Below are 16452 nucleotides of genomic sequence, written 5' to 3' on the forward strand. Positions count from 1 at the left end.
AGTGCAGGGAGCACCGCCATCCCTAAGCCTTCCCTCCGTCAGGCCTCCCCACAAATGAGCTCCCTTAGGCAAAATGCCCCCTTTCACCCACACTAGCTGCCTCCTCTCTCTCTCTCAGCTCTGCCTCAGTCTCCCAATTCCTGCCCAGCCTGTTCCTGTTCTCTGCTCATGTCTTTTGGGAAAACTCCTCCCACACTGAGCTTCCTGGGACTCAGCTATGGCCTGGGCCAAAGCTCAGAGTAGGTTACCTGGGTCTATTAAGGGGTAGGGAAGATCTTCAAATTCCCTAAACATTACACTTGCCCAAGGGGCCAGGAGCCCCCTACTGCCCCCTAGATCTGAAGCCGCAGGGCACATCACCTCCGAGCTGGAGGAGGGCCTGCCCTCTTCCCAGGAGCATGCTGAAAAGCTGGCCTGGAGAAGAATGTGTGTTCAGACCGGCTTCATTTAGGCCTGTTTTTATCCTCCCCTCTCACCTGAAGACTTATCCCTCTGCAGGCCTTGATGTGGGGTCAGTGACACTTTAGATTTGCAGCAAACTTTAGAAATATCATCTCATTTGATCCTCACAGCAGCCCTCCGAGGGACGTGCCTTTTTGGTCCCTATTTTCCAGGTTGAGGAAACTGAGGCAGAGTTTTAAGTTACTTACCCAGGGTCACCCAGATAGTCTGTTTCTGAGGCTGGTTGAACTTGGGTCTTCCTGAACTCCAGGCCCAGCATTCATTGTCTCTACTGCACCACTGGCTGGCTCTGTCACATTTAGAGGAAATGACAGATGTGTTGAAAAGTGCAAGCACTGTGGCTCAGCCCCAGCATGGCCTGCTCTCGTCCTGTGTCCTTTGCACTGTGTCCTTTGCAGGGAGAACGGGAAGAGCCGAGGGTTATGGAAGACAAACGTGTCATTGATGATGCATCCAAGGAGGCTGAAATGATGCTCCTGTCCTGTCTTCTCCCAGAAATGTGCATCTGGAAATATAGACTCTCTTCTCTGGTGTCAGTCTTTTAGGGAATCTGGCTTCTCTGTCTCCAGAGGAAGCTTTAAGGGAGAAGGACTCCTCCCCACTCTGACCCTGTGACCCCGTGGGCTCCCACTGAAGGTTTATTAAGAAGCCTTGTGCGGAGCTGGCAGAATGCTGGGCATGGGGCACTGGACACAGCTCGGTGAGCCCCTGGCCTTGGGGGGAGGAACAAATATCCAGCTAATTATGCTGAGGAGAGGAGAGGGGCCACCCACCACGGTGCTCCCAGAACGTTGGGGCCAGTGAGGCTGTCTCCCCTTAGGGCCAGGAATAGCTGAGAGGCGGACCCGACTTGTCTGAATGGGCTCCTGAAGAACTCCAGCAGACAGAGTTGGGGTTCCATCTTGGAAAGCATGTAAGATGGGAGCCTTTGGATCTCTGAGTCAAGATGAGACACCTCAAAGGCAGCCAGGCTGAGCCCGGCATGGAAGAGGGGGAGGAAGGAGGAGCTGAGTCTGGGCCAGGAGAGCCCAGCCTGGAGAGCTGAGCTGTTCAGCACACTGAGGCAGGCACGGGAGCAGGAGCCTAGTGGGGGCAGCACCCAGAAGACCCGTCAGAAGACACTTATGACAGTTAGAGAGGAGGAGGTCTGCTAGGAAGGGTCTGGGGCTTGCAGTTGGCAAAGACCCGAGTTCAGATCCTGCTTCTGCTGGGGCACTGAACCTTTCTGGGGCTTCAGTTTCCTCATTTGTAAAAATCAAAATAAGGATACACATCATGCCTACAGGGCATTCAAGTCATGGCCAGTTTTTGTAAGGAAAAGGCTTTGCAAACATTAGGTAACACTATCATTGTTACTGTTATTTTTAGTGTAGTCTAGACCAGAAGAGGTGAAGGCCTGAATGTGGTGAGTGAGCAGGAGGGAGAGAGGAGGGGCCCTCAGACCTGGGAGGGGGGGACAACAGCAGGAACTGACAGATGGTTGGATGTGTGGGGCTGGGAGAAGGAAAGTCAAAGGTGATACTGCCGTTTTGGAGTCTGGGAGGAAGCTGATACCGTAGCAGAATAAAGAAGTTAGGGTAGGGCTGAGTTGGGGGAATATGAGAGGATTTGGAGATGGCCCATGGAATGGTCTAGGCTATAAGGCCCCTCTCAGCCCTGACATCCCCTGTTCTAAGGCCCCTCCTAGCCCTGACATTCCCTGTTCTAAGGCCCCTTCTAGCTCTGACATCCCCTGTTCTAAGGCCCCTCCCAGCCCTGGCACTTCCTGTTCTGAGGCCCCTCCCAGCCCTGACATCCCCTATTCTAAGGCCCCTCCTAGCTCTGACATCCCCTGTTCTGGGGCCTGTCCCAGCTGTGAGAACCTGTATTCTATGACTGCAAACTTCACTTTCACCACTGAGCCCCGTCCCCAGGTGGCTCCAGGAAGGCCACATACCTTGTGCTGGTCTGAGCTGATGAAGTCCAGTTAGGCTTAGTGGTCCCCAGGCTCAGTTTACATAAAGCATCCCCCCTGGGGAGATGGAAGGGTCCTGGTCTCCCACCCAGCATGCTGCAGGCTTCTTATTCCTGCTCTGGGAGGAGGCTCACTCAAGCATCAGTGGCCACAAAGCTCCTGAGGTTTGTTCTGTTCAGAAATCTGGCGGCTTGCTGTGTGTGCTCGCCCCAGAGCCCAGGTGAGGGCAGGAGGCTGTTTGTAGGAAGACAGACTCACCTGAGCTTTGAATTCAGGAATAAGCTCACAGGGCACATCAGAGGCTTCAACCTGAAAGCAGAAACAGATTGAACTCAGGCTGCATTAAGAGCAGCAAGAGGAGCCAAGGTCAGTCTGGGCTCCACCTCCGAATACATCACAGAATCTTTCCCTACTGTCCGGATGTGCTGGCTGTGGGGGGGAGGGGGGGAGGGCGGAGCTTGTGATCCAGGGAAGCTTCCTTGTGCTGGCTTCTCTCGGCTCCCACCCTAGGCTGTGGCCCTATCAGGAGAAGGTATTGGCAGCCAGAGAATCACAGGAGGTGGCTTTATCCCCTGGGAGGTTTCATTTAGAGGGCCGACACTTTGCCACCTGGGAGAGCAGCCAGGCTAGGTCTGCCCTATAAGCTTGGCTTCTGCCATTCACCATCAGGCGGCCTGTCTGGCTAGCTTGGAAGCCAAGATCCTCTTGGAATGATGGCCAGGATGTCCAGGACCTCGAGGGAAGTGGGCACTGGCTTAGACTGTGGCCGCTTTCTCCTGTGTTGGAGTGGAAGGCCTGTGTTTCCTCTTACATCGTAGATGGATTTTACAGAACTCTGATGGAGTGAAATGGCTTCTTGTTCCTTCAATTTGTCTCCTCTCTGCTTTCAGGTTTGAGGCTGGCTGAACAGCTGGGGCGGAGAGAGGACGAAGCCAAAATTCGCCATGGTCTGGGCCTCTCCCTTTGGGCCAGTGGAAACCTGGAGGAATCCCAGCACCAGGTGAGCAGCAGCAGACAGGAGAGGGCTCCATCCCCAGAAGCAGAGGAGAGGCCCCTGTGCTCCGCCCATCTGCTCTTGGGTTGCCACAGTGGGAGGGCCTGATTCCACAGTCACGATTCCCCCGAAGTGAAAAAGGTTTCTTGGGAAATATTGCTCACTACTGTAATAGATTTCCTGAAGGTCCCTCTTAAGTGCCCTGGGTTTTCCCTCATCTACCAGTAATATAAGATGTTTCATTCATTATAGGGACAAATGACCCAGGAACAAAATGTAATTGGATTTCGGGTCTTTGCACATTTTTAGTAGAGTCACTAGGAATGACTGTCTCCCATTTCTCCAGAACTTTAAAGGGTTACTAACGGTGCCATCATCCTCACCTTGAAGAGAAAGAAACTGAGGCCCAGAGAGGGTGTGACCCTTTGTCATGGGACCAGCTGGTCCTCGAGCCAGAACAGGGACTCCAAGGCCAATCTTTTTACCTGGTGCACCCCCGAGAGAGTTTTACTTTGTCTGATGCCTCCCTCCACCTTTGGGCACTTACACAGACATGGCAGGTGGCCAGAGACAGAAATAATGGCTGTGTGGTGGGTTTTTGGTAGCATTGTAGGAGAGCTGGACTCTAGGTGTGTGTGTGTGTGTGTGTGTGTGTGTGTGTGTGTGTGTGTGTGCGTGTGTGTGCATTGCTGCTTGTGTGCACATGTGCGTGTGAATGCATGGAGGAGGGAGGGAGGAGAGTGGCCACAGCACCTCTCCAGGGTTAGGAGCCTGAGAGGAAGGCCGTGTTATTAACTGAGAGCCAGTGTTAGGGGCCTCAGAGGCTGGGCACCACTCTCTTCCAGCTCTGCCATTCTGGGCTGCTCCGAATCAGGAATGGATTTAGAATTTAGAACATAAAGGGGGTATGTGTTTGTGCAGACTCGTGTGTCAAGCTGCTTGACAAAAGGTTTTTACTATTTATTTTCAAATCTATTGAATGTATCATAGGCATATTTGAAGCCAAAACATTTTCCTAAACATCTGCTTGCTTGGTTACACACAATGAGTCAGAGCTCTCAGCCAACAAATGCTAGGCTCACAGGAGTTTTTTGTGTCTTATGTTTTACCGGATTTGTAGTTAAGCTGGACTTGTTGGATCGCCAAGGAGAGGCGTTCTAAGTTGGAGACTCTGGACTATGCCTCCAATTCCAAGGATTGGCCTCCTGGGAGTAGCAATAGAAGCTGAGCTTGTGATAGGGCGGGAAATGTTAGATCTGGGGTCAGAGGATCTGGGCTGTCGCTAAGCCTCCCTGTCACCTTGGGCATGTCACTGCCCTCCCCAGGCCTCTGTAGAAAGAGGAGTTTGGGCTCGATGACCTCGGAGGCCCCATACCCCCCTCTGTGTTTTAGATGCCTCCAGTGTGGCCTTGTCTGGGGAGCGACTACAGACTGGGTCTCAGATCCTCCCCCAGAGTCACCAAGCCTGGGCGGCCACCTCTCAGTGGCACAGCTGCCTGCAAAGAGTTTGTCTTCTGGAACGTGGTTACTTGAGCATGTCAGGGGGTTTTCATCAACCCTTCCCAGCCGGACTGTTCTCCTGAGAGGGAAAGTGTTTTGTCCCAGATGGCCTGGGGAAGAAGTGAGGAAGCCAGGGCCAGTCCTGACTCCAAATGCTATGGCCATTCCCCCCTGTGTTGATGCAGAGGAGCCCCTTCTGTATGAAGAGGAGGGAGGGGCAGCTGGGTGGCAAAGCTGGTGCCTGATTACAGCTGATTTCTTAGACCCTCTTTTTCTACAAAGTGAGGGTGATGGCACCTTTAGTAACCCTTTAGGAGGTTATAGGAGATGGTCCTTCCTAGTGACTCCACAAAAAAATGTCATCTCCACTCCATTCCCTACATGTCTACCCAGTAATCCAGTCATCAAACATTTATTGATTGCCTACTGTGTGCTGGGCAGAGAACCAGGCAGCAGGGAGACAGAAGGCAAATGGTCTCTCCCCCAAGGTGCCTGCATCCTATTGACAGAAGCAGCATGGACGTCGATAAGTTTACACTGAACATTTTACACAAGCAGCTATTCTAGGCCTCGGCCATCCAGTGAAGTCATCTTATATTTAATGTGTCACATCCAACAAAGCACAGCTCAAGGGCCACAAGTCTCTGTCCTCTCGTCACCTTGGGCATGTCCAGGGCTAGTTAGCAAGAGCTAATCTGCACATGATGGCTTCTTCTTTCAAGCTCACTTAAGAAAGCTGTGTAGAGAGAGGCTGCGGGGTGGCCTGGGCCTCTGGGTCAAGTCTCCCTGCTAGCACACACGTGCTCGGTGCCACGGACAGCTCCCCGAGACCATATGCAGCAGAACAAGGGCTGAGCATGTGTCTGTATCTGTAGCTCCTTTCACCAACGAAGTCACTAATGCACTAAACATATGTCTGCTCATATCTCACTTTGTGGCCACTGGTGCCCGTCCTTGTGTAACAAGCCACCCTGTGCTTAGCCAAGCTTGTTCTGAGACAGCCAAGATGGCCTGTGGTCGGGCAGCCACGGAGCGCACAGCAGAGCTGGCATTCCTCTGGCATTGCCCGGGAGAGCCCAGGGTCTCTTCTGCACCAGTGCCCAAGAGGGACTCACCTCAGTCACACAGAGACAAGTCAAGCTACTTCTCTGTGCCAAGCCCGGGAGATATAGAGACCTGCCCTCAGCTAGCTAAGATTCTGCCAGGGGGAGACTACATGTACACAAGTAAGTCCGTACAAGCCATCATCATGGATGGCCCACTTGTTGCACTGATATCTATGAGAATAAACCAAGGCATCTCTCCTTCTGTGGGACACCACTGCAATGGTGCCACCCATTCTGCTGAGACCACAGATGGTGGTGGCGGTGGTGCTAGTAGCAGTAGTTCACCTTTATATAGACCTCCAAAGTAATGTTATAAGGCTAATACAAGTATTACTATTAATTATTCAGAGGTGGAAGCTGAGCTCCCAGAGGTGAATGACTTGAATCAGGGTCACACAGTAAAGATCCTAGCCAGGATTCAAACCCGAGTCTCCAAAGCTCTTCATCTTGGATGCCCCACATGGCCTCTCCACTTAGCTGAAGGTTCCCAGTATCTGGCAGTCTCAGTAGCCAGTCCAAGCTAGAACCCCCATAGAGAAGTACGCTCATTCATTCTTCATTCTTTCGCTCATTTGTTCCACAGATAGCTGGGATGGCATACAGTTAGTGCAGAAGGAGTCCTTCAAAGCTTACACCAAGTTCAGACCTCTCAAAGAGGCCATTTAACAGAACAGAGAGACGGCCAGTCTTTGGAGCAGGGCATCCTGGGTTCAGATTCTCGCTTCCGTCTGTGTAAGCTGGGACAAACCAGTTCACCACTCTGAGCCTCAGTTTCCTCCTCTGTAGAATGAAGGAGTTGGCCACTGTGCTGTCTGCATCCCCTTCTGGCTCTAGGGACTTCTCTCTTCTCTTGAGTGTGTGGTGTCTACAATGGAAACGATAGTGATCAGAGCAGATGTTTGTACGCAGTCACACAAAGGTAGCCCAGCAGGCCCCCATCGAAGCCTTTTCACTTTCCCTGCACACACAGGTCCAACAGATGTGCTGCTCTGGCATCCCAGACCCAGGCAGAGTTGTGAGCAGGTGCATAAGGTGGCCAATGGGGCTGGTTGAGGCGGGCACATCAGAAGGAACAGGAGGAGATGGGGGAGCCAGTGACACTGTAAGGAGGCCCAAGACACGAGGAAGCCCAGCAGCCTGTGGTCACCCAGTGTGGGGGTGAGCAGGGCTATGGCCTCCAGAGCCCCCCAGGGCTCCCAGGGTGCAAACTGAAGGTGATCAGAATGAGTGGCTGTGCCATCTGAAAGCTTAGGAACCCTGGGAGAAAGACAGAGCTGTGTGGCACTCTGTAGAAGCTGGCCATGCTCACCCAAGTACTAGAGCTGTGGGCCCAAGGGGGCCCATGCTGTATTTGTCTGAAAGGTTGTTCTTGTGGGACAGCCCATTCCTCAAGCTGGATGAGGGAGGTGTTACTGTGTTTGTGAAATGGGGTCATGTCCTGGATCCTGAAATTTGTACTGGGGGAGCAGGGCTGGCTTCCCGGGAGGACAGCTGGAAGCTTGGCCATCTCCAAGGCTCCTGGGCTCGGGGTCCTGGGCCAGCTCCCTCCCAAGGCCTGGCACGTGCCTCCTGTGGGTCCTTTGAGGTTCGATGCTGGCTACTTGGCACCAGTGCTTCCTCGTCTGCCTCCATGAGGCAGGCTGTAGACAGGGAAGCTTCAGGCCCCTCGTCCTGGCCGCTCCCAGGCTGCTCCTTGGCTAGCTCCTGGGCATGCTCTGGGCCTCGCGCACTGTGGGAGACATCACCCTCTGCCTCTGTCTCCCTGCAGCTCTACAGAGCATCGGCCTTGTTTGAGACCATCCGCCATGAGGTACAACTGAGCACAGACTACAAACTGTCGCTGTTTGACCTGCAGACGTCGTCCTACCAGGCCCTGCAGCGGGTGCTTGTCAGCCTCGGTGAGATCACTCAGATGAAATCTGGGTTTTAGCCTCAGGAGACAGAAATCATCTAATCTTGGCTAAGGGATCTTGTCACATTGAACCTTTAAGCCGGAGGCTCCTTTAGGGACCATCCAGTCTCATCTACCCGTGTTACAGAGACGCACACTGAAGCCAGGAGAGGCTGAGGGACTCTTGCCTGTGACCATACAGGTCAGATGGCAAGGCCTGGACGTGAACCCAGGCCTCCTGACTTTAAATCCGTGGGCTTTTCACCACGCCCCCTTGTTACTCACTAATGGGAGGTCTCACCATAGACATCTTTCCCTTTTTAGCAGCCATTCTGAATTCACCTTTTTATGTTTTAAAATCAGGTTATTCAGTGACTATTTTCAATCCTGTTTGGCTTTTGTGAGGATATACTGTGAGCCTCTCGGGTGAGCGCACGCTGAAGTCCTGACACACCTGTCCTTGCATCCATCCACTTGTCACCTGGTGACTTGCCTAACGTCCTCTTTGGCCTCCCTGTGTTCAGACCCTTCTTTGTCCCAATGTCTTGTGATAATGTTCTGCTGGCCCAGAAACCACGTTTGTCCTGGTCCTTGATATGGGCCTGTCTAACGTCCGCTGTGGTGGGCATTGCCAGGAGCCATCCCGTGACATCCCTGGGGTGTGTGCTCCTTTGAGCCCGCCTCTCTGGAATTTGCCTGTTGGCACTGACCTGTTGTCTATAGAGTTTGTCTGTAATCTGTTCTAGGAAAGTGTTGGGTTCCATCCTACACTTTGGAGATTATTTATACACAAACTCAAAGTCAGTGCTACTCTTCCAGCAGCAGAATTTTGGAAAAGCACATTCATTAGGAACCTCCCCCTCCCTGTAGAAATCATCTGTTCAGCAGAGCAGCACAGCACCCTTCTGGTGCTGGATCCCAAGGCAGAGAACCCAGGGGGCAAGAGGGGCTGTGGCCCAATGATATGCCAGAGGGCAGGGAGAAGCGGTCAGCTTGGGCCTTGCCTCACCACTCTGGCCTGTCTTCTTCCCTTGGGCTTCAGTGGCCACAGGCTGGAGCTGGTGGGACATCCTCACCTGGCCTGGCTGCCTTCTTATGGGCCTTTCTCTGCCTTTCCACTCCAGGCCATCATGACGAAGCCCTGGCGGTGGCAGAGAGGGGAAGGACCAGGGCGTTTGCTGATCTTCTGGTGGAACGTCAAACGGGCCATCAGGACTCGGACCCTTACTCACCAGTGACAATTGACCAGATCTTAGAGATGGTGAATGGCCAGCGAGGGCTGGTACTGTACTACTCCCTGGCTGCAGGCTACCTGTACAGCTGGCTACTCGCTCCAGGGGCAGGTGAGACCTCTCTCCTTCCTATGTTCTTAGGGCTGCTGGGGTACCAGACAGGTGGGTTTAAGTAATGGGAAGTGGGAGTGGTGCAGTATCACATATCACCCCAAGAAGCAGCCACCTACAGCAGAAATTCAGGTACAATGCATTTCTCACGGTAGGGCATTCAAGGGACAGAACAGCCCAACTTCCCCATTGCCCAGAAATCTCAGTCTTGCCTTGTGAATATGGAACCATTTATCTTGGAGGACCAAGTGCAGGGAGGATTAATTTGAAGAGCGGCCCTGTTTGCAGACAGCTGTTGTTCATTACCTAATAAAGTGATGACTGCTAGTCTTAATGAGTTCTTTCTGGATATAATTTAATAATTGTGACCCTTCACCACGGCAGCTAAAGGGTCTAAACTGATCCCAGAGATTCCACCAGACTTTTCAGCATAGCCTCACATGAAGAATTTCAGAGCTAGTACTATGTATTTTAACCGGTTCTGTTGCTAACCTACATCCAAATCCTTAATGATTAAATTAACATTAAATGCAAGAGCTGTACAGTTTGACTAAATACAGAATCACTAATTAGCTGCTGGGGCCATATTTTTTGCATAATAAAATGCTGATGGCTTTCCTACATTGGAGAGACCCCAAATCCAATAAGAGTTTATTGACTGGAGAAGTGGGTCTTATAATTGGAAGTCATGGGCTTTTTTTGAATGTGTGTTAGCTATTTTCTAAGGGAATCACAGTGAGAAAGGATTACCAAGCTTTTCTTGATGAATTTTGAGACTTTTTTTGATCTAAAAGAAATTGCCTTTGAATGATGTTGGCTGAATGATGGTCATAGGGGCTTCTCAGCTCCTTAGTTCTATTGCCTATTAATTCTTTCCCCAAGAAAATGGATTTTCCTATAATCTTTTTCCTAGTGTCATGTAAGGAAGCGTCTTCCCTCTGACCTTTTTACACTAGAAATTGTGACTGCCAATGACCCCCACTGGGACTCCTTTAGTATCCATAATGGCAGAACCTTCTTCTAGTGCAGATCTCAAGGGACAGGCCTAACCCCCTTCGATGTCATGTCAGGCTCCTCCTAAAGCCAAGTCTGTGCAGTACTGAGCCAGGCTATCATGAAGGCTCTGGTCCTCCTTGCTTTCAGTGGAGCACTGAAGGGGGAATCCTCCTTCACGGAGACCCAAGCAGACAGAGTCAGCCAGGGTCTTCGAAGGCCAACATGGCCCATCACTCTCTCCTGTGGCCAGTCCCCAGCATTCATGGGGTTGCTTTAATTTTATTCCTGTATGTCTGTGCACCAGCCAGCCTGTTTTCCGCCTTCACTCTGCTAAGGACTGCCATCTTCATTGGCCGTGCAGACTCTTTTGCACTCAAGTGTGTCCATAATCCCAGGGATGGAGGCACTCTGCCAGCAGTGCTGATGGTTACCGGTCCCATCACTTAACTGCTCCTCGGGCCACTGCTGCCCGTCAGCCCTCCCTGCTAGAACCACAGTGGGAGGCCCTGGAAGCCTGCCCTTCTCATTGGCCTTTCCCTGGGGGGTGGGCAGCACCATAGCATATGGACCGGCCACCCCATCCTCCTGCTTGCTCTGGCTCCCATCCTTACCAGACTAGCCCACTTCCCTTTCCCTCCTGGCCCCAGGAGCACCCCTCCAGGTATGAAATTCTGTGATCCCCTCCTCCTGCCCATGTCACTTCTCACAGTCCGCTATGGCCTCTTTGTGTCCAGAAATTTTCCACCAACCTGTAGTCCACAATTTTGAACTGTTGGAAATTGTGGGATCCTGTGATTCGTAGTCCCATAGCATCACTGGAAAAACATTAGTGTTAAAAAAAATTGGGTTTTGTACCCTTTATACCTATGCAATTTTTAAAATCTGAATTTATTTACTTTTATTGGTACTTGTTTTTCCATCACATTCACTCTCATTCAGTCTCTCCCCAGCAAACCTAACCTTGTAACAAAGGTTAAAAAAAGGGGAGTAAAAAACAGTTCAGTCAAACCTGCTGTCCCATCAGTCATACCAGACAATATTCCACACCCATCATTCTCCATGTCCAAAGTGGATGAAGGAAGGAGAGAGGCAGGAGGGAGGCAGGAGGGAGGGAGACAGAGGGGGAAGGAAGGAGGGAAGGGAGGGGGAGGCAGTGCAGGAGGGACGGAGGTCCATTTCCTCTAGTCCTGTCTTGCCTGAGGCCTAGCCTGGTCATCGTAATTACCTAGCATTCTGTTTGGTTTTATTGTTCATTATGTTTGTATTGTTATAGTCATTGTGTATAGTGTTTGCCTGCTTCTGCTACATATAGATTTTTAAAAACACATTTCGGTATGCATTTCTTTGGCCTTTTAGAAATGCATCTGTTTTAATGTGCTTCGGTGAAATGAGAGGCTTGGATATAAAAGCCACCCTCCTGTTCAGCCTTTCATATGCCGTGTATGTGCATTATCACCCCCATTCAGAGCTCTTCTGTGTGGTTGGAGAAAAGGGGCTTTCTGCAGTAGGTGCATCTGAGGAACATCTGCTCCAAAATAGCTCCGAGGTGTTGGTGATGCCAGGGCTCTTCCCGGGCCCCGCCCCATCTGTGGAAGCACCTGGGGGTGATGAGCTAGCAAAGCGCACTCTCTATGGGCCTGGCACAGCCAGCCTCTCTTCCCCAGGGGCTCCACTGGGTGCTTCCCTCCCGCCCCGTGTCATGTCGGCCGCTCCTCTCTTGTTGCAGGAATTCTCAAGTTCCACGAATATTATTTGGGTGATAACATGGCAGAAAGCTCTGCTGACTTCCAGGAAACAAGCAGTGTGATCCTCCAGCCGGCCACCAGCTCTGCCCTGGAGCAGTGCATCGCCAGCGTTCGGGAGGCCTTGGGAGTGGATGCCTATTATAGCAGGTGGGTCAGACGTTGGTAGGCTGGCCCTCAGAGCCTGGCCTTGGAAGCTGTGCATGTGCACGTCCTCTCGAGAGCCGGGCGTGGGAGCCCTCTGCAGCTGGCACTTCTGACATCAGCCTGGTGGCAGGCTTTCTCTCTACAGCTGTGGGTTTCTGTTGCGTGCAGACTCCAGCAAATGACACCTTGGTGGGTTGTCTTGATCATTGTCAGTAATTTCCCCTGAGGTAGGGAAGGGTCTCGGCAGACTCAGGCATTTTCTCGGAGTAGAGTGTGTAGGTGGTTTTACCATCACCAACAATTTAATTTTAGTGTAACCAGCTAATTAAAATGGAGCTGACATAGAGTGATTAGGTGCGTGCAGGAGCTGCCTGCCAGCTGGGGAGAAGAACCTGGCACCAGAGATAGGTAATGGAGAGTGTATCTGTGTGGGGGGGTAGGCTGTGTGACCTCACAATGCCCAGAAGAGTGACCCTGCTACTACAGCTGGCATGTTCATGGAATCAGAAGATGGTTTGGGAGTAGGAAAAGTTGTCCAAATGTTGGTTGGCAAAATCACCGAGGTTGTGTGTGTGTGTGTGTGTGTGTGTGTGTGTGTGTGTGTGCAGCTCTGTCGGGGGCGTGTGTGTGTGTGTATGTGTGCAGCTCTGTCGGGGGTGTGTGTGTGTGCAGCTCTGTTGGGGGCGTGTGTGTGTGTGTGTGTGTGTGTGTGTGTGTGTGTGTGTGTGTGTGTGCAGCTCTGTCGGGGGCTTCCCCAGCCACCCTCTTTCCGGCCTGTTCTCTGTTCAGTGATTAGCTTATGTGGAGAAGAGCTGTATGTCAGATTATCTTCCCTGCTGGCGGCAGGTCCCAGAGACCAGGGCAGCATGTGTTTATCTCTTGGATGATACCATTTGTAATTCTAAAAAGTCCTCTGGTACCCATAGGCTTCTTTAGACATGCTGAGTTTCTACTCTTGAGTCTATAATCCCATGGCTACAATCAGATACCCAATGGCTCATTCGTGGGGCTTGCGAGGGGACAGAGAAAGCACCACCTGGGAAACAAAACGCTTTTCATCCCCCACAAGATCACAGGATGTGAGACTCAGAGGGACCTGAGAGAGCGCCTCATCCCCAACCTCCCTCTGGGAGAGAAACCTCAGCAAGTGACTTGGCCTAAGTCAGCAAACCAGCAAGTGGCAAAGCCAGGCCTCACACCCAGGCCTTGGCCATACTGCACTGCCTCCCCATTACCCCATACAGTTTGCATGCCAGAGAAGGCAGATGCAAGGCCCGGGCTTCTGTCCTGGCCATCGGGAGATCCCGCCTTCTTGTACTCTGAGAGTCCTTCTTGGCCACTGGAGTAGTCTAGCGCATCCTGCATGGGCCTAGTGGTGTCAGTGTATCTCTGGCCCAAGCAGTTTTACCCAGAGTCTAGGAGGGTCAGAAAGGAGGGAGTCTTCCCCAGAGCTGTAACCGGGGCAGGGCACCTGGGGCTTTTCCACAGGGTACCCTGTCAAGAGGCTAACAAAACTTGCAGCCCTTAAGTAGCGTAGAAACCACAGAACTTGGCATAGAGTTAGCAAGAACAATTAGTTAAAGTAGGAACTTGCCAGATGCTGTGTTAGGGTGACTCCTCTATGGCACCAGCCATTCCATAAAGCAGTATTCTAGCCCCAGCCAACCCCAGGACCGCTTTGTGCCCCTGGGAATGGAAGGGAAGGGAACAGGTGTTCCTCGGGCACCAGCTCTGTGCCGGGTGCTGGTGCCCTGCACAAATGCGATCTTGCCCGCTCCTCTGGGCAGGATATCTGCTGCTGTTCTGGCTCTCTCCCCATCGATCCTCCCCTCCCTTCTCTATTTGTTCTCCCTCGTGTAGGGTTTTCCCAGTGCACTCGCGTGCAGGGTGCCTCCTGCTAATGTCCTGCTGTGAAGAGGCTTGGGAACAAAGTGCCATGTGCCCCTTGAAGCCTTGTGGGAACATGCATCTTCCCTCCTAGGCTCTAAGCTTCAAAAGAGCAGTCGTGAATTGGGATTCATCTTCCTTTTTCTCCTAGTGCCTAGAACAGTGTTCTGTTGGGTGTAGGTGCCTAACAGATGTTTCCAAATGAATGAATCCTAGTCCCAATGGTTATGTGTCCAGAAGATGATGAGTTCTAAGAAAGAAGGGGAATTAAAAATGAACACCGTGAGAGACCCCAGAGTAGGTCAGGAGTGGTTGATCTAATCCCAGTGGCATTTGCTGTTAGTCTAAATCAGTTTCTATGCATTTATTTAAGTACCTACTGTGTGTCAGGTGGTGAGGACACAAACATGAGAGTAGCCCTCGCCTTCAGAAAGCTTGCACCCTGCTGGAGGACAGAATATACCGGTAAAATACAGACCATGTGCTGAATACAGACACGAGGATTGGGGCGGGCAGGCGGTCTGATGCCTAGGACAATCAGGAAAGACTTCTTGAAGCAAATATGAATTGTCTCAGCCTCAAAGGGATCTGGGGGCTCCAGGTGCCAAGGTGGGGGGGAGTATTCCAAGGATACCTTGTACGGCTGTGAGCAGAAAGGCAGGAGGGAGAGAGTAGATACGCTTTCCCATAGCCCAGAGTGTGTCAAGGGGAATCCTCTGTTACCACCCTTGAAGTAAGTCTGGGTTCAGTCTATACCGGAGAGGAGCTGGCATTTTATGGCAACCCCTGGGCAGCCCTAAAGCTTCTTATCAGGAAAGGAATGATGCAGCTGGACCTGTTCTTGTTGAGTCACTTTTCAGTTGTGTTTGACGCTCTTTGATCTCATCTGGGATTTTCTTGGCAAAGATTCTGGAGTGGTCTGCCATTTCCTTCTCCAGCTCATTTTACATGAGGAAACTGAGTTAAGTGACTTGCCCAGGGTCACCCAGCTAGTAGGTGTCTGATGTTAGATCTGAACTCAGGCCTTTCTGATTCCACGTCTGGCATTCTATTGTTCCATCCACTGCACCCTTAGCTGTCCTAATGGAGATGGCAGAGGCTGCTGCAAGAGTTTGGCCCTGAACTGGGGAGGGGGAGACAGTGAGTAGAGCGTGGGAGTGGGTACAGGAGCTAGTCAAGCAAAAACCTACAAGACCATACAACTGATTGGGTTTGGGAGTGAGTGAGAGGAAAGAGGTGAAGAGGACGTGTAGGCTGTGACCCTGGGCAACCGGGTCCTCGACAGAACCAGAGAAGGCGGGAGGAAAACTGGGCTTCAGAGGACAAAGGATGAGCTCTGGGTGACTGGAGGCGTAGGAGAAGAGCTCAGGAGAGAGCAAAGGGCTGGACGGATGGACTTGGAGTCACTGTCATCGTTGTCACTGCCCTTATGCTAGCCAGCATTTAATAGCACTTGAAGGTTTGCAGAGTGCTTTACTCAAGACAGGCTACTCTGAGAGACTTGGGAATGCTCAGCAGCATCAATCACAATTCCAAAGGGCTCGTGATGAAACATGCTACTCACCTCCATATAGAGAAGTGTAGACGGAAGCATTTTCTATTTTGTTTTCTTCCCTTCCTTCCTCCCTCCCTCCTCCTTCCTTCCTTCCTTCCTTCCTTCTTTCTCATGGCTAATGCAGGAATTTGTTTTGCATAACTATAAATATTTGCAAAGGATTTTGGTTTTCTTGCCTTCTCAGTGGGTGGGGGAGTGAAGGGAAAGAGAGAATTTGGAACAGAAAAAAAATTTGAATTTGTTAAAAAGAATAAAAAGTTATTCTATGAGCAGAAACCCCAAATAAACAATAATATTTTTTAAGTGATTTACTTATTTTTAACTCATTTGATCCTTATAACCCTGTGAGGGAAGTGCTATTAGTATCTTCATTAAGAAAGAGGAAACTGGGGCAGACAGAGATTAGGAGACTCCTCTGGGGTCACATAGCTAGTAAGCATCCAGCACAGGATTTGACCTCTTTGGTCTTCCAACTCCCATGCTTTATCTGCTGTCCTACCTAGCTGCTTCCCTTGAGCCAAGACAGTGGTTGTATCCACAGGGGCTGATGAGAGGATTGGCTCCTGACAGAAGTCTGTGGAACACACCCTCACAGGAGAAAAGCAAGGACCATGATCTTACAAAGGAGACTGGGGCTGTCCCTGTGCCAAAGCCCCTCCTTCCTCCTCCACCTTTAGGGCTCCTTAGTTTTCTTAAAAGTCCAATCTAAATGCCACCTCTTACGGGAGCCTTCTGATCCCTTCTGCTGATGGAGCCGTTCTCTCTCTTTCTGTCTCTGTCTGTCTGTCTCTGTCTCTCCTCTCTGTCTCTGTCTCTCCTCTCTGTCTTTCTGTCTGTCTGTCTCTCTCTTCTCTCTCTCTCTCTCTCTCTCTCTC

At 51.3% G+C, this 16452-nt stretch overlaps 1 protein-coding gene across 2 annotated transcripts in view; it reads left to right on the plus strand.

The window, feature by feature from the left end:
- TTC28 (tetratricopeptide repeat domain 28) overlaps positions 1-16452 on the plus strand; it is a 712524-nt gene that overhangs the window by 573862 nt on the left and 122210 nt on the right. For both annotated transcript variants that reach the window (XM_069081377.1, XM_069081378.1), the window contains 4 exons: positions 3307-3416; positions 7785-7914; positions 9032-9250; positions 11973-12138. In XM_069081377.1, coding sequence (XP_068937478.1) covers positions 3307-3416; positions 7785-7914; positions 9032-9250; positions 11973-12138 — 625 coding nt within the window. The remainder of the gene's footprint in view (positions 1-3306; positions 3417-7784; positions 7915-9031; positions 9251-11972; positions 12139-16452) is intronic.

Source organism: Petaurus breviceps, unplaced genomic scaffold (assembly GCF_028583685.1).
Source record: "Petaurus breviceps papuanus isolate PSGF00001 unplaced genomic scaffold, PetGlider_PUasm1.0 99, whole genome shotgun sequence".
Classification (NCBI taxonomy): domain Eukaryota; kingdom Metazoa; phylum Chordata; class Mammalia; order Diprotodontia; family Petauridae; genus Petaurus; species Petaurus breviceps.